This window comes from Pangasianodon hypophthalmus, chromosome 12 (assembly GCF_027358585.1).
Source record: "Pangasianodon hypophthalmus isolate fPanHyp1 chromosome 12, fPanHyp1.pri, whole genome shotgun sequence".
In the NCBI taxonomy this organism is placed as follows: Eukaryota; Metazoa; Chordata; class Actinopteri; order Siluriformes; family Pangasiidae; genus Pangasianodon; species Pangasianodon hypophthalmus.
In genome coordinates, this window is record NC_069721.1 from 7,420,473 (window position 1) to 7,437,385 (window position 16,913).

The 16,913-nt window shown below is 39.2% G+C and overlaps 1 protein-coding gene across 1 annotated transcript in view; it reads left to right on the top strand.

Moving 5' to 3' along the window:
- The window catches only part of bicc1b (BicC family RNA binding protein 1b), a 67,068-nt gene that overhangs the window by 36,110 nt on the left and 14,045 nt on the right, over nt 1-16,913 (top strand). The window contains exons 4-9 of the mRNA XM_034309453.2: nt 4,001-4,080; nt 7,910-8,068; nt 10,519-10,572; nt 12,895-13,083; nt 14,461-14,712; nt 16,586-16,717. Of these exons, the coding sequence (XP_034165344.1) occupies nt 4,001-4,080; nt 7,910-8,068; nt 10,519-10,572; nt 12,895-13,083; nt 14,461-14,712; nt 16,586-16,717 (866 nt within the window). The remainder of the gene's footprint in view (nt 1-4,000; nt 4,081-7,909; nt 8,069-10,518; nt 10,573-12,894; nt 13,084-14,460; nt 14,713-16,585; nt 16,718-16,913) is intronic.

Sequence of the window (16,913 nt, forward strand, 5' to 3'; positions counted from 1 at the left end):
ATAGTTTCACGATTCAGGGTTCAATCCTAAACTTTGTCTATGTGGAGTTTTGCATGTTCTCCCTGTGTCTGCATGGGGCTTGTCTGGGTTCTCCAGTTTCCTCCCACCTCTCAAAAACATGCAGTTTGGTGGTTTGGCAACTCTAAATTGCCCCTATGTATGAATGAGTGTATGAATGTGTGTGCACGGTGCCCCACGATTGACTGGCATCACATTCAGGGCGTGTCCATGCCTGGCCACCGGTGTTTCTGGGAAAGGCTCTGAGTCCACCACAACCCTACCAGGATAAAAAGATTGCTAATAATGAAGGAATGAATGAGTGAGATGCCCTGAGGTAGACTGCTCTCTCATACAGAGTGTTTTCCTACCTTGTGCTCAGTATTCCTGGGGTAGGCTCCAGATCCACCATGATCCAGACCGGGACTAAGCAGAGACTTACCTATAACGTCATTCTCACATTTGCTGTGACTAGCATTGCACACCCTGCAATATTTGCTTAACCTCCCTGGCAGCAGCATCTCCAAACATACTCCAATTTGAACATTTATAGCAATCATAGAGAACTATTTCTGCGTCATATCCTTACAGTCGTATGTGATGACTTAATTTTTTTTAATCAACTTGGAGTAAACCAACAAAAAGGATAGACAGGGTTCAGGAGATTATTTTGCCTTGTAGGACATGTAACAAGTCTCTGTGGAAATTAAGACTCAACAGTCATTAAGATTATTTCACATTGCAGAGGAAGTCTGATCTCCTCCACTTTATTTTCCAGTGGCCTGATGTTGGCAAGACTAGAGGTGGTGTAGCTTTACATCTGACCTGGCCTAGCTTTATTTTTTGTATGCACCAATTGCAGAATAGATTTGTCTTGGAGAATGTTTTCAGGCCAGCAGTACATGTGATGGTTTGTGCAGCATTTACCTGAAAATGGGTTAAGCTTAATAAGGTATCCAAATTTTTCCTTCTAATATCAATCATAAGAAATGTAAACTGTATGGACAAAGCACCAGATTTAGTACCTCCTTTGCTGTTATAATAACCTCCACTCTTCTGGGAAGGCTTGCATTCAGCCACAAGAGCATTAGTGAGGTCAGGTACTGATTTTGGGCGAAAAGGTCTGGGGCGCACTCGGTGTTACAGTTCATCCTAAAGGTGTTCAGTGGGCTTGAGGTCAGGGCTCTGTGCAGGCCACTCAAGTTCTTCTACACAGGAGCATTGTCTTGCTGGAACATGTTTCAGGCCTCTTAGTTCCTTGAAGGGAAGTTGTAATGTTCCAGCATAAAAGACATTCTATACAATTGTGCCTCCAACTTTTTGGCAACAGTTTGGGGAAGGCCCACATATGGATCTGATGGTCAGATGTGAGATTTAGTTTGAAGTAGTTAATGATGAGTAAACAATAAAATCTCGCATGTTTGTTCAAAGCTTAGAAGAAACATGTCTAGTGTTTGGTCATGTCATGAGATTAGTGTTAGATCTAGTGAAAGCTAGAAGCCTAGCTTGTGAGACTAACTGATTAAAAAAAACAAAACAAGCACTGATAGATGGTTAGCAATATGGGTGTGATGATCAGGTCCAACTTTGGCCATATGGTGTATAATTGGATATTTCCATTGTGACCAGTGCAAACTACACTAAAAACAAAACAAAAAAATACATCCAGTTCAAGTTTACTAACATCCAGTTAGATTTCCCAGAGCACAAAAAGTGAATCATTTGGCAAAATCCTGCATTAAAAAAATGCAAACAAACACCAAAACCTTGTCTTAAGAGTGAAGAATGATTTAGAGAGTGTGGAAGTGCATCACTGGCTCAGGGTTAGATCACTGCGGGACCAATGAATTCCAAACTCTGTAGCAGAATTCAGACAATTTATCTGTGATCTAAGATTCCAAATAGGTTGGGTTATACAACACTGACCCAAAACACAGAAGTAAATCAACAACAGAACAATATAATTTTTTTTTTTTTTGGCTGAATCAGTGTCCTGATTGCAATCCCAGTGAAATGGTGTGAACACTGGTGTGCTCCAAAGCAGGCCTAACAAGAGTGTATAAAAAAACGTGCAGTAAACTGAAACAGTTTTGACCAGAGGAATGGAAAAATACATACTAAACACATTCCAACTGATCAACAGCTACTGAAAGCATGCGGCTGATGTTAGTGCCAATAAAGTAGTTCCCATATGTTTATTTATTACAGACTTTTCACGGTAGTTTTAGGAATATTTGGGCTTGTAAAATGTTGAACATGTAGTTTGTTAAATAAAACTGCCTTTATATTTTTTGTTATTATTGGATGACATTCATGCGACAAATGCAGAAATCCTCCCAAACGTCTCACATCTGTATGAATAGTGATATGACTCTTGAGCTGCTTGGCGCATGAGTAACTGGACCGCCTGGCTGGTGCCTGGGTATACTATCTAGGCAAGCTTTGTTTTTGTAATTGTGCAAAAACCACCAGCCACTTTCCAGTATTCTATTATACTCAATTCAAGATCATGCCAGTCAAGGACAGAGCGCTGAGAAGAATTATGGCTAAAAATGTAAAGTGAGAGATCTTACATTCGTGTAATCCTACTACTTACACCACCGTGAATTAGCCCCTCAATATGAAACTGGCCATTTAATACACTTTTTTTTAATTTTCGCTTTTCTCCCGAGTTCCTCCTGTACCACAGTGCAAACAGAGAAACCTCTAGTGAGCACTTGAGTTCGACCACAGAAAAAGGTTGCATTACATGCAGTTAAACCAAGGTCAGTAGTGGCTAACTAATAGTCTGTCATTTGACCAATGCACGACAAGCAGCCGGAGCCGCATTCAGGCAAGCTCTCTTTTCAGGGTCCACCTAATCGCAGCGAACTGTTGTTCTGCAGGATTTTGTGGTGGAGGAATCCGCCTCTGTGTCGCATAGCAATTCAGCATGGTTTTTTTTCTCATTGCCTTTGGCACTGAAAGCCATCATTATGAAATGAATGTTTAAATTCAGTGGCCGCAGTATGCACGATGGAGGTCATTTTAGCATAAAATGAAGCCTTGCCTTTATTCTCATCTCTTAATTTTAATTTGGTGGTTGCCATTGTGACTTCAGAAATATTTCTATTTTCAAAGTACAAGAAAACGTCTGCTGATAGATAGTCTGAGCTTTAGATGCTCCATTCACAGACCATACAGCGTATGATATCTTTTGTACACTTTTCTGGCCACAGGCTACAGAATTTTGAAGGTGGAAACTGACAGGCTGTCTAAATGGCTGTGACATTTGCAAGAAATGTCTGAATACTGTCTCATAATAGGCTTCTTTAAGCAAGATATAGTCACTGGACTGAAAACATTTGTAAAAGTTATTAAAAGGTTTTGTTTGAAGTAGTTAATGATGAGTAAACAATAGAATCGCGCATGTTTGCTCACAGGTTAGGGGAAAAATGTCTAGTGTTTGGTCATGTCATTCAAATGCAGTTCTTGGCTGTGTTTATTGACAAAAAGTACCAGATTAGAGATTAGTATTAGATCTAGTGAAAGCTAGAAGCCTAGCTTATGAGACTAACTGATTAAAAAAAACAAGCACTGATAGATGGTTAGTAAAACCAGCTTCATAACATGGCACGAAAGTTCTGTACTCTACATTTAAGTGCAAGTGTGAAACTTTTGTATAATGAATGAGTAATGGAAACTTAGCCAACACAACAAGATTCTGTTTGGCATCAGGGGCTAGGAACGGCTAGTTATAATGACAGAAATAAAAGCCTGGCTTTAGCTAAAACAGCTCAACATTGTTCATGTAACTCTGTACCAAACAACTTTCAGACCTGATGGATGAAAAGCAGAATCACAGAAGGATGCAATTATTGTGCTGTTTTCACAGTAATGTAGTAATGTTCATATTATTAAATAACTACATGCAAAACAATGTGACATAGTGAGGACCAGTGGTAGGAAGTTAACTTGCAATGTTCAGATTGTTGATGTCACCTGTTCATTCTCTGCTTTGCAGATCCACATATCAAAGTAAGTGGGAAAAGGGACGACGTGAAAGAAGCTAAGGAGAAGATCATGTCTGTCCTCGATACTAAGGTGAGCACTTCTTGAGCTACGTAAGTAAAGCTGCACAAGTCATTGTATTTTAATTGGGATCAAGGTTTTTGGTTTCCCAGTAAATCATAATTGATAGTGATATTGTTTAGCATACCAACATTTTTTTATTTATGGGAACAATTTTGCTCATATTTAGCACTTAAAGTATCCATTTGATTGGGAGTCATATTTTCATATTTTAATTTCAAAGTGTAACCATTTGAGAAAATAAAGGCTGATATGAAAAGGGCTTTTTTTTTTACTGATTTAAAATGATAAAGTGCAATAAAACTATTGGTTGAAAATTGTTAGATTTAATCATGATTTTAATATTAAAATCATATTAGTCACATGACCCTAACCTAATCAGGCTGCTTTTGGAGAAATCAGACCAAAACGTTCAAGCAAAGTGTCCAGTCACCTCTAAAAGAGAAAATATAGATATAATTTTCTTAAAGTAAACATTATTACTCTTTAATACATTGTTGCTAAGCAACAAGGAAATATTAATTTATTAGAAAAGCAAATATATAAGCAGGGATGGGGAAGGCGTTTTACATCTGGCATGAGCTATGACATCACATACGAATGATGGTCTTTTACCACAGCGCAACTGAATTCTCAAATGAAAAGATGTTGAATAATTTTTATAGCAGCACGGATTTGAATATTTATATTGTAACATTAATGATGGGATTATATTAATGAGCTAGTTCTAATAAGTTATCGTTCCTATAACACCTCAATCACAGGGACTTGTATGGCAGATGCTCCACATAATCTAAGAATAATAATAAATGGATTCAAAATGTGTTGTCATATAACAAAGAAAATGTACAGTATAATCATTGAAGTTTTCTGTTTGGAGACGTTTATTTAACAGTTATGGAAGGAGTCTCAGCAGTTTGTAAATGTCTGTAAGTTTCCCAGCACAGGAGTTAGTTCCTGTTATCACTTACATTATAGTAGCTATAAACAGTCATTTCCTCGCCAGCCTCACTTTTTTCTCTCTCTCTTGAAGTTAATGAGCCAAAAAAAAAAAAAAAACGCAGAAACTGGAAAGTACAAAATCCTCTGTCCTGAAGACTCAAGTCTTGCAGGCTTTCCATAACATTACATGTGAACAGTTAAAAAGTGGGACGTGTCGTTCATTAATAATATTTAAAATTGTAATTGTTGGCAAATCACTGTGATATAAGAAGAATACTGTCTCTGACATACAAAAACTACGCAGAATACTACATTTTTGAATAGAATACTAGTTTGTTAAGCCTATTTCTTTATTTGTTTACCTATCTATTATTATTTTAGCTGTTACAGGTGTAAGGAATCCTGAAAGTCAGATATGCACTACTCAGAATCATTACACATACTGTGTATACTATCCCAGTGTAGATTTCATCATAATAATCTGATGTCCAGTTGTAGATTAGATTAGATGTCCTCTCCGCTGCAGAAACTTTAGCACATGGGCTGCGACTTTGTTGTTCTGAGACCCCTGCTGGTCTACACATAGTTCAGAGGTCTCTCTTAGCCAATGACCCTGTACTCAGCAGTCACACTCAGATTCCACTGGCCAACGGAACGGAGATAGACGTCATTCATTGGTTAGATAATAACTCACAGGAGGAGGCCTGAGCTCCTCTGTGATAATAGCATCTGCAGAGCATTCCATCGCTACAGGAGGGCAAACTTTGTGCTGAGGAAGAGCAAGACAGCTAAACTGTGTTCTATCTTGTTATATCTATGTCCCCTCTCACATATATTGGTTACAATCTAGGAACAGCTTCAGGTGCTACAGTCTCGACTAGATAGCCTTCTTATCTGACTGGAATCTGACCCCCAGCTCATCAGAAAAAAAACAAACTCCTCATGGATAACAATTACAACATGTACAAGATGTACCAATGACAGCTGTTTACACAATTTATCAGTCTCCTAAAGGGAAACAGGCTCATTTATCTTTTATGTAATAGCAGAAATAATAACAAAAAATAGTTGTGTCATGCCAGAGCTTGGAAAAAATCCAGCAGAAAGATGGGAATAAAACCAGACCAGCAACATCATTTTGCCTGGATCATGTAGAGTACAATATATCTAAATTACTACACTAGTGCAGGTATACTTATGTATACTAGAAGAGAAGTATACTGTGAAGTACAGTTTATTATTACTAGCCTGTCTAGGTTAACTGGGTATTAGGGCCTATCGTATTATTACATTCAAACAATACATTTAACAGGCTGCATAATATAGTATGCTATTCGTCATATAATTTGGCTGGCAAGGCAACAGTTATAAAGTTTCATTTTTGCATCCACATCAGATTAGTTGCTGGTAACAAATGTCTTAATGTGGATTATTTTGGACTTTTGTGGAGCCAAGCGCAACAGCACCACCAGTAGTTGTAAGACAAATAGACAGAATGGTAGAAGTGATGCTGTGGCTGATTTCCTTCTAGCTCAGACTGTATATTCAAGCAGCCTATCTGTGACAGTTCTGACAGGTGATTACACAGAGTGAAAAGCCATCTGAATCATCTGTAACACATTATCAGCAGTCATGAAGTACAGTCGCAGGTATTATGAACATGAACGAGGTGGATTATTTACTCAGTCGTCATTTTTCCCCCAAAAATGCCTCTGGAAGAGAAATTAAAAGCATATTGACTCAGAGCAGATTGTGTGTATCAAAGTACAAATTGCACAAAAGGACAGATGACAGAATCGTAAGTTTAGTGTGGGTTTTTTTTTGTTTGTTTGAACAAAAGGGTTACAACTTTTCTGTTTAGCATGTTTAGTATTTGGTGAAGATATGGCATGAACCCAGCCGGGTCCTAAGACTTAAGCGCTTAAAAAAAATGAAATTGCAAATGCAGCTGTCTGTGTGTCTCTAAGTATGTGTGTGTGTGTGTGTGTGTAATAGTTTGACCAACATAATTCTTATCATGCCATCAGTGAAACCTTCTGATATAATGCACTGCTCAGCCTGAGTAGTTTCATTGTTGCGCTATTAATTATGCATTAGATTTTAGCCATCACTGTTCTTTATACTATACACTACATTTAAAGAAGGAAACATGACTCTCAGGAATCAAGGGGCAGGAGTCATGGTCTGCACATTATTCCATCGCCTTTAAATAATCCTTGCCAAAAAAACCTTTTATATAATGTCTATGTTCATGAAAAATGGAAGAAAAGGCATTTCTTAATCTAACACTATGAAATTTGGGCTTTTAAATGTCAGCTAAACAGCTTTAATATTTGATTTAGAATGGCTTTGCTGCATGCGCACCCTTAAACTGCACAAATCAAAATATTCAGAGTAAAGATGTTTGTTAATTTCAAAGAAAGCATAGCTTCTTACTGAAGTGGCAGTGGTACACTACTGAATCCTTGGTCCCTGATGATGCAAATCTGGGAGATGTAGGAAGTAATTCTTTGTAGCACCTGGAATAAAGGTATTTTTAAACCTATACTGCAGAATGTCATGTGTTTTCTAAAACATTTGTTTAACTGATTTGGACAATTTGATTGCAATACTGTTTCCTCTTAATGAAATCTTTTCTCGGGCTAGTCGAAACAGCGCTAAATTGTTTTGTTAGCTTTTGTTAGTGTGGATACAGTGTGCAGACAGAACAGAAGAGGCAAGCCTGAATCGTAAGGGGAAACTATGACTCACTCCTGGAGCTCATAGATCTATATCAGTGCTTTAGTGACAGTTTTGGTGCTGCTCTTAGTCATCAGGGGTTCCATAACATCTGCTTTAGTGAAAGTAAGGTCCGTGCTAGCAATGCAATGGTGACACGTTTATTTGCTTATTGATGCAGAGCAATCGCGTGACTCTGAAAATGGACGTTTCACACACTGAGCACTCACACGTCATTGGCAAAGGAGGCAACAACATCAAGAAGGTGATGGAGGATACAGGCTGCCACATCCATTTCCCTGACTCCAACCGCAACAACCAGGCAGAGAAGAGCAACCAGGTCAGATCTTATCACACTCATGTAAACAAATGCACATATACACAGGTTTTCATCACCTTAAAATTATTATGTCCGAGTTAATGTTAGAAACATGTATGAGATATCTAACAACAATACATATATTGTTGCTTTTTTAAGCAATTTTTGTAATTAGTATTTAGTGGTAAATAACATGTCTGTAACATTCACTCAGACAGATTTATAACTTTTAAGATTTATCTAATGTCAGTGCCGGTTATGGCGATGATGTCAATTTTCCAGGATGCATTGTAGCATCACAAAACGGCCACCTTGGACTCCACTTCCCAGCAACCATCGCTATTTCCTCTTTACTCCTATTATGCACACCTGTTTTCAGTTTCACCTTGATTAGCTTTGTTATTTAAGTGCTAATGTTTCTGCATCTCATTACTAAGTCTCTGCTGTGTGTATCATGCCTCAGCTCCCTTCGTGTTTTTTTTTTTTTTTTTTTTTTTTAATCATTTTGTGATTCGGATTGGGATCTTTTGTTTTGTTCACCCATTGTAAATAAAATCACCTGCACTTGTATCCGTTTCCCCAATACGTGACATGTACTATATAATTCTATGGCCATGTTTTGGGCTTGTGTGTGTGAATGTAGCAGGAATTTTATCAGCTTGATCTGGGAAATCTTATTACGTTCCTTTATCCTTGAGAAATTGGAAGTAAATGTAAGCATCTCCTTGATTCAGTAATGTTCCTAGATGGGCCTAGAGCAGCGCTATTCAATTCAATTAGTGGCCCTTGAGTAAAGTTTTACTGGCCCTTTGATTGATTATTACCAGATGATTAAATGAAATTAAAAACATGTTTTGTATTCATTAAGGGCTTTTTACATAACAGGAGGCAGTCATTCATTTTCAGTAAGAGGTGGGCAGATAAAGTGGTGCGAGTGGAGCAGCAGGTAGTGTGGCATGCACGACACTTTTGCACACATGCCCAAGCCAAGCTAGCAAAAAAACGTTTGACACAGATACAGAAAATTAGCATAGTTAATCTTTCTCCAGTCATAGCAAAACGATTTGTTTTTGTTCTAAAATGTTAATGGCTGAGTCATATTTGAAGCCTGTGTCTGCTTTTAAACCAGTAAAGCCTGTGTCTGCTTTTAAACCACTAAAATCGTTACATTGAAGTCATTGTTCTGCCTTAATCTTTGTCCATTATGTTGCTTAGCAACCAAATCTTACTTACAGACCACATTGTGTGGCAGAAAAATTGCTGATAACAAATATTAATAATAAATTAAATTACTTCTTGAACACTGGTTCAATAACCACTTTGCTTTGTGCCTAAGAATGGCCTTATCCTTGATAAAATCAATGTAACACATGCCCTCTCATAGCGTATTAAATCACCATCAATGATGTAACATAACTAACAACTTATAAGCCTTCAGTGCTATTGTTAAATGGAAAAAAAGTTTCTCATTTGGTAAAAAAAAAAATGCAGGTCTAATATGTAAGAAATGAAATGCTATTTGAATATGGAAATGGCTTTATGTGACTTTGTATTCATATGGCTGTTGATACAGTGTATTAATGCTTCCTGATACAGCTATATACAGTTAAGTTGGTTTCATGACTTTTTGCACTTACAAAGATAATTAAAATAGGCCTACTGAAAAGACCAGTTATACATTTTTAGTTTCTTGATCAAATATCTTTGGCTTCTCATCTGGTATTGTTTTTGTAACCTTGGCCCCCACTCTGAAACCTGTTGAATAGCGCTGGGTTAGAGCTCCATTGATTGGGCATAAGATAAGTTTCCAACTCAGTGCAAGCTGAAATGTAACAGAGCTTCTGGTAATTGAGCTTTGCAGTGTCTTCAGTAGGATGCCATGGTGGCGCAGCAGGTACCGTCACCAAATCTCAGCTCCAGGGTCCTCTATAGGGTTATTGTCTCTGCAGAATTTCGAATGCTGTCCATGTTCACGTGGGTTTCTTCCAGGTTCTCTAAACTAAATTGCCACTAATGTGAGTGTCTGAATACATGTATGCATGTAAATAACAGCCAGAAAGTGTGCAATAAAGAAATGTGTTGGCCCCCTAACACTACTGATTACGCCTGCAGAAAGATCCAGGCTATTGGTTGTGCACCAGTAATAACAACTGGTGGCGAGGTTCTTGTTTATGTGCCTTCGAGAGATGCAGTATTTCATTATGACAACACATGTTTCATTTTAAAGGAGACTCTAGGAATGTTAAACATCCTGAGCTGCGTCTCCAGTTTCGTAAAAAGTCTGATTCTCTTTATTATTTGTCCCTAGTTACGCCCATCTCTGTTTATTAGATAATCACTTTAGTTGACTCAGAGCTGAAGGCCAAAATGATCAACAAACATGGCGTTACATTTGTTTAGGGACTTTACGGACACTCACATGCACTGAGCACGTGTTTGGTAATGTGAATTTTCTGTCTCCATCTCTGTAGGTGTCTATTGCAGGCCAGCCAGGAGGAGTGGAGGCAGCTCGGGCCAGGATCAGGGTAAGTAAAAACACCGGACAGTGGCTCATAAATACTTTACAGCTGCTTATTATGAGCTCTTCATGAGAACACATGGTCAGTTCCTTTAGCTCTTACTTAACACTTTGTTACTGGTGTCCAACATGCTGTCCTGGTCAGAAGATGAATGTTTGTGAGTGGAGGTCATGGGTTGTTGGGGGCGGATGGTGTTGACATGTATAATGTTTTTTAACAGATAAAATGAGTTTTTCACCTGCATTCCTCTGAGTAAAGAAAAAGCCTCGGTATGAAGTCTTGAAGTGCTGCCCCCTGCTGGTGTTACCTTTACAAAGCCAAATAGGTGTCTTGTAGCACAGCAGTTTCTAGTTCTTGTCCTGTTCTGTACATTTTAGTGTTTTCACAGTTCTAACATACTCAGGATCTACCCAAGGAAGAGACTGTTACTTACCTGATTAGATGGATCAGATGTTGTAGAACAGAAAAAAGCATAAAATATGCAATGCATGAAAACTCTGTAACCAGTGTTGAGAAGTTTACTACAGGACTTATGTAGAAATGGATCATTTTTTGGTGGATGTAAGTAAAATATGGAGAAAACAGGGCAGGAGATTCGACACCCTGGATTTGCCTATATTTGATGTGAAACACATGGCAGTGACCCGGAGCTGTGCTGTTAAAAATTGTAAGCTGCTGGCGTCCTGAGCCATTTGGCTGAGTGTTTTTGCTGCTCTGGTGTGATTCAACGGCACACGGGCTCTTTCCTCGGGTTACAAGCCTATCGAGGTTCTTCCTAACAAATTAAAAAAAAAAAAAGACCAAGCATGAACAAGACCAGATCCACTTTCTTTGGGCTTTTCTTCAGAAACTGAGCCCCAATTAATTGTAGGTTTTTACACCAGAAATGATAGCAAACGTTTTACCATTTATAAAGCAATTTGTAAGAAATGAGCACCTAGCCAGGAAGTCCAAGTGTGGGTTTTGAGTCATAAAGTATAAGCAAAGTGATGTGGGTGAAACATATACTTGGGAATGAAAGACCAACAAGCCGCTAGCTCTCTCTCTTCCTCTCTCACTCTGCATCTCACTCTTTCTCGCGTGACTTATGCTGCTGGAAATTCCACTCCTGACCACTCCAATCATCTCCACTTTTCCCTTTTCCTCTCGGTCTTTGAAGGAGTGCCTGCCTTAGTTTTTCTCATTTGTCTTGACAGCTAGTGGACAGCATGAAGAGAGATGGAGTGCGTTTGACTTGACCCACTTAAGTAGGAGACTGAAAGTTTAAGTTTTCCTTTCTCTTTTCCTGCCAGTGTGAGTCCAGAGTTGTGCAGGCCGATATTAATATTCATAAACGTTCAGGAAGGCACTGTTACTATCGTGAGAAGAATTTTCCTCTTACTGTACTTGTCTTTCTAGGTATTACCCGTAAGATTGACCAGAAACCATGTGTCTTACTGGCTTTCAGCGATTTAAACTGTTGTTTTAATGCTTCAGTGAGATTAGGTGATTTAAAAATTAGCCTTGCATTCTTCTTGGAGCAGAGTTCATTCTTTTATTATGAGCCAGGGTGATTTAGAAAGGCTCTTTTTACAAATATGCAGAAAACCAAATGCATTACAGTTAGTGATTCTCCATTTAAAATGATCCTTTCTGAGTAAACTCCAAATATGATGCCTTTATGAACAAAATCAGAACCTGGGTATTGGTTTTAAGCCCCATGAGAATGAGAAAATTGTTAGCTTACATGCACCATAGGAATGTTCAAGTGTAAGCACTTTGTCCTTGACTGCTGCTGATGTTTCTGCTCAGCCTGATGGATGGAGGCCTTTATATTTTAGGGGAAGTTCCTTCATTTACCACATCTGAAGGGGTTCACAAGGCCTTTCATTTTGGCCCCTGGTACAGAATGTGAGTGCACGCGCAGACCCTGTCGCATATGGGACTAATCAAGGGTGCATTTTGTCTGACTGGTTGCTCTTGTTTACCATTTCATCTTTCTAGGTCATGTGAAGGATCAAAATCATAGATGATGGTAATATGGAGCAATGTTTTTGCTCATGATTCATTTGTGTAGGAACTTGTCTCTCTGAAGTCCTTCGTAACATGCATCTATGACCACAGGAATTTTAGCAAAGAACTTTACTTCTTCTGTGCATTTAAAAAGTTTATGTGGCCACAGGCCAGGCACGGAGGTTTTGGGTGTGGATTTGGCCAAGGTCACACATCCCCAATGATGGTGCCAACTGGTTGGTTTCCATTTATACTGATCAGCAGGTATCAGAAATCCCAGATAGAAGATTTCAGTGAATATAGACAAAGCCAAATCTTTTTTTTTTGTTTGTGAAGGAGCTGCTGCCTCTGGTGTTAATGTTCGAGCTGCCGGTCATAGTACAGCTGAACCCTGACCCCAGCTCTCCAGCCATCCAGCACATCTCTCAGACATACAACATCTCTGTCGCCTTCAAGCAACGTTCTAGGCTCTACGGTGCTACTGGGGTTGTGAGGGGCTCCCAGAACAACATTGCAGCTGTGAAGGTATGCCCAACACACACCTTTAGAGACTGTGAATAAACCTGATTAGTTCTTTCAACCAACTCTGGTATTAAACTAAAAATTCAGATGCATTAAGATGTAAAGGTCCAGGCTTTATACACTCATTTTGGAGCTTATGGCACCGAGCCCACTGTTTTAAACATGCAGGTGAATGTGGCCACAGTCTGCGTGCTTTGTGAAGAAAAGTTCCAAAGGCTAGTATTGGGCTTGGAGCCTGATCTGTTACCCATGATCCTTCCTTCACTTCCAAGTGGCCTGCTGTGGCCAGATCTGGAGAAAAGAGTCTCCAGGTCTGCCCCCAGAAGGCCACTTGCAATGTGTGGTATGTGCTGAGAGCTGGGGTGTTAAAACCCATGCCAAAACCAAGTGTCTCCACAGGCAGTAAATGGGAGCCAAAGGGGCCACAGAAAAAGCACTATGTTCTCATTTTCTTCCTATCCAAAAACTGACCAATAAAAAATCTAGATGATTCCAGAAGGCTAGAAGTACATCTCATATTATTACAAGACATATAAAGAATTTCTTTTGGTGCAGGTTGGATTCTCGAACTAGAAGATGTGGATTCAGTTTCTATAACAGCACGGCTCTGACAGTAGTTCTTGCTTTACCATAAACAACAAGTTTATATTAACGCGCTCGTTCTAATATGTTATTGTTTCTATAGTAACAGCTTATAGGGACTTGTATGAAGGACGCTGCACATAATCTAAGCCTAATAATAAATTGGCGATTTTAAAAAATCATATAATGTGTAATTTTGTTGATATGATGAAGTTTTTTTCTGTTAGGAAAAACATTTCTGTAACATTTATGAAAGGAGTCTCGGTATCAGTGCTTTGTAACAGTCAGTATGTTTTTCACCACACGGGTGTTTTCAGTACAGAGGAGTTTCTGCTTTCCGGTTTCTCTGTAGCGTGACAAACTGCTTATTTTTTTGTCCTATTGACTTAAACAGAGAGAAAAAGAGAGGCTGTTGTGAGAGCGACTGTTTATAGCTGCTATAAAGAAGGCGTTAAAAGAAACAAACTTGTTTCGTGGACGCTCCATCATATTAAATGTATCCATAAATGGTTAAAAAGCGCAATATGTTATTCATTAATAAATGAGTAATTGTAATCACTGGCAAATCGAAGTTGAAGTATGAAGTATAAGCGGAATAACACACTCCGGGCCATGCTGTTATATGAAAATAATCCACTTTGAGGTAATAATGGTTGCATTACATCACTCAGCCCTTTTTTCAGTAACGATAGTTAGATGTACAGTTATATGCTGTTTAGTTGCTGTTGATAGGTCTGAGGAAAGCCACCTGGAGGACCTGACTGATCATTTCGGGCTTTCTTTGTGGTTGTGCTGCAGAGGGGCACGGCCATGTTGCTGGAGCACTTAGCTGGGAGCCTGGCAAGCGCCATTACCGTGAGCACACAGCTCGACATCGCGCCCCAGCACCACCTTGCCATGATGGGCCGCAATGGCAGCAACATCAAACACATCATGCAGAGAACTGGCGCTCAAGTGCACTTTCCTGATCCAAACTGCCCGCAAAAAAAATCGACCGTCTATATCCAGGGCACCATCGACTCTGTTTGCCTGGCACGCCAGTACCTCATGGTAAAAGAGTCTTTCTTTTTCTGTTCTGTTCTCTCCTCTCCTGCTGACTTGTTTCTTATTTATGTCTTTCCATTCTTTTTCTGTCTCTCTGTTTTTCTTCTCTTTTTCTGTGTATGTGTTTGTGTGTGTGTGTCTGAATTCCTGCATTCCTCCCTCAAGACAAAATAGAAAACAGTGACTTTAGCTGTCACTTGCTGTTGTGGTCTTCTTCAGATTTCTGGGCCCTCGGGCCGGCTCAGTGAGATATAGAAGAAGAAGTGAAGAAGACTCATTACGGGGTGGTCAGTGAGAATGAGAGTGGGGGTGGCAGCACACAGAGCAAAAGAAAAGAAATAGCATAAACTTAGGATCATCGTTTGGGAACACACAAGTAGAGAATGTTCCCCTTGCGCTTTATGGGGAAACAAAGTAATTACAGCACTGAGATGCTTCATCTCTTCTTAGATATGCAGCTCTCAGTACGAGACACCCTCACTTGTATTATCAGCTATTATTTGAGCTGATCACGTTTAATCATTAGATTCCACAATCCTGTTTCTTGTACAGTCAGTAAACAAGATGTTTGTTTTCATTTGTTTTATTGATATATAATCAAAGCATTGCACCATCATACAGTATGTGTGCACTATTACATTCATGTTATGTTCATATTATAAAAGTTATAAAAGTTTACCAGAAGATAATTGTTTATCACAATGGTGTGACGATTAGTCATCTGCTGGAATTTCAGTTCAATTCAATTCTAATTTATTTGTATATAACTTTTAACAGGAGACATTTTAACAAAGCAGCTTTACACAGATCCATATGTAGCTTTAGATACCTAGTGAGTAAGCCAAAGACGACAATGGCGAGGGAAAACTCCCTGAGACTACATGAAGAAACCTTGAGAGGAAACAAACTCAAAATGGAACAGACTCATCTTCTTCAGGGTGACACCAGATAGTGTGACTATAAATCGTTACAGTATAAAGTTGTGGACGAGTCAAGTCAAACAGTACTAAGTGTGTTGAAAGGATAATTGTTATAAGCCTCAGGGTCTTTATGATTACAGCAGCAGTTCTTAAGTAAGTCTACAGTATCCGGTGAGTTTATCCACTGAAGCTCAAACTTGGGCCTCATTATGTGCAAATCATCAATGTAGTCACATGAGACCATCAACAGCAGCAGAAGACAATCGTATGTACATACATACAAGATCGAAAACTTTTCAACCGCATCCCGAAATAATTCAGTGCTACATCTCTATTTAGATCTTTTGAAGGTTTGATGAGTGTATAAACGCAGGAAGCTGGAGGTTCTAGAGCATTCTCAGTGGTTCCAGAGCGCCTGCTGGGTTTGTTGAGTTAATGTGCAGAGTTTCCTCAATGCTGTACCTGCTGATGTTGTTCTTTTCAACATGAGAACGAGAGGGTGGATCACAGTACAATAACTGTAGCTTTGCTACTTTAGGATGTGAGCCAAGTAGTTCTTGAGGCACTTAAAGTTCCAATGATTTAAAACTGTGTTGAAAGTTGTTTTCCATTCTTCCGTTCTCACTGTCTGGTGTGTGTGTGTATGTGTGTGTGTGTGTGTGTGTTTTATATCTTGGTGGAGACAAAATGTCCTCACAAGGATAGGAATATCTGACAGTTTTGGTTGTGTGGGGACATTTGGCTGGTTGTTGTTGTTGTTTTTTTAACAAAACCTTAAGATAGTTTAGGATTACTTTAAGATTAGTGTAAGATTTAGGTGTAGGCATAGCATTAATTAGCAGCATTAATAATTATGTCTATGGAAGGTCCTCAGAAGGATAGTAAGACAAATGTGTGTGTGTGTCTGTGTTTGTGTGTGTGTGTGTGTGTGTGTGTGCGTGGACCTGGGTGTTACACAGGGCTGCCTGCCGCTGGTGCTGATGTTTGATATCAAAGAGGATGTTGCAGTAGATCCACAGTGTGTCACATCTCTCATGGAACAGCTGGATGTGTTCATCAGTGTCAAACCCAAACCCAAACAGCCTAGCAAGGTATACACATACGCACACACACACACACACACACACACACACATGCCATCAGGATTATAACTATAGACCTGTAAAGGAGCCTGAAGGTCTGATCTCATCTCAGGCTGCAGTCAGACTAGTGTATCCATGCATGGTATGGCAGGCACACGTAGAAGTAGTGTGTGGTTTTTACTTGGGAATCTGGGAACTGGAAAGC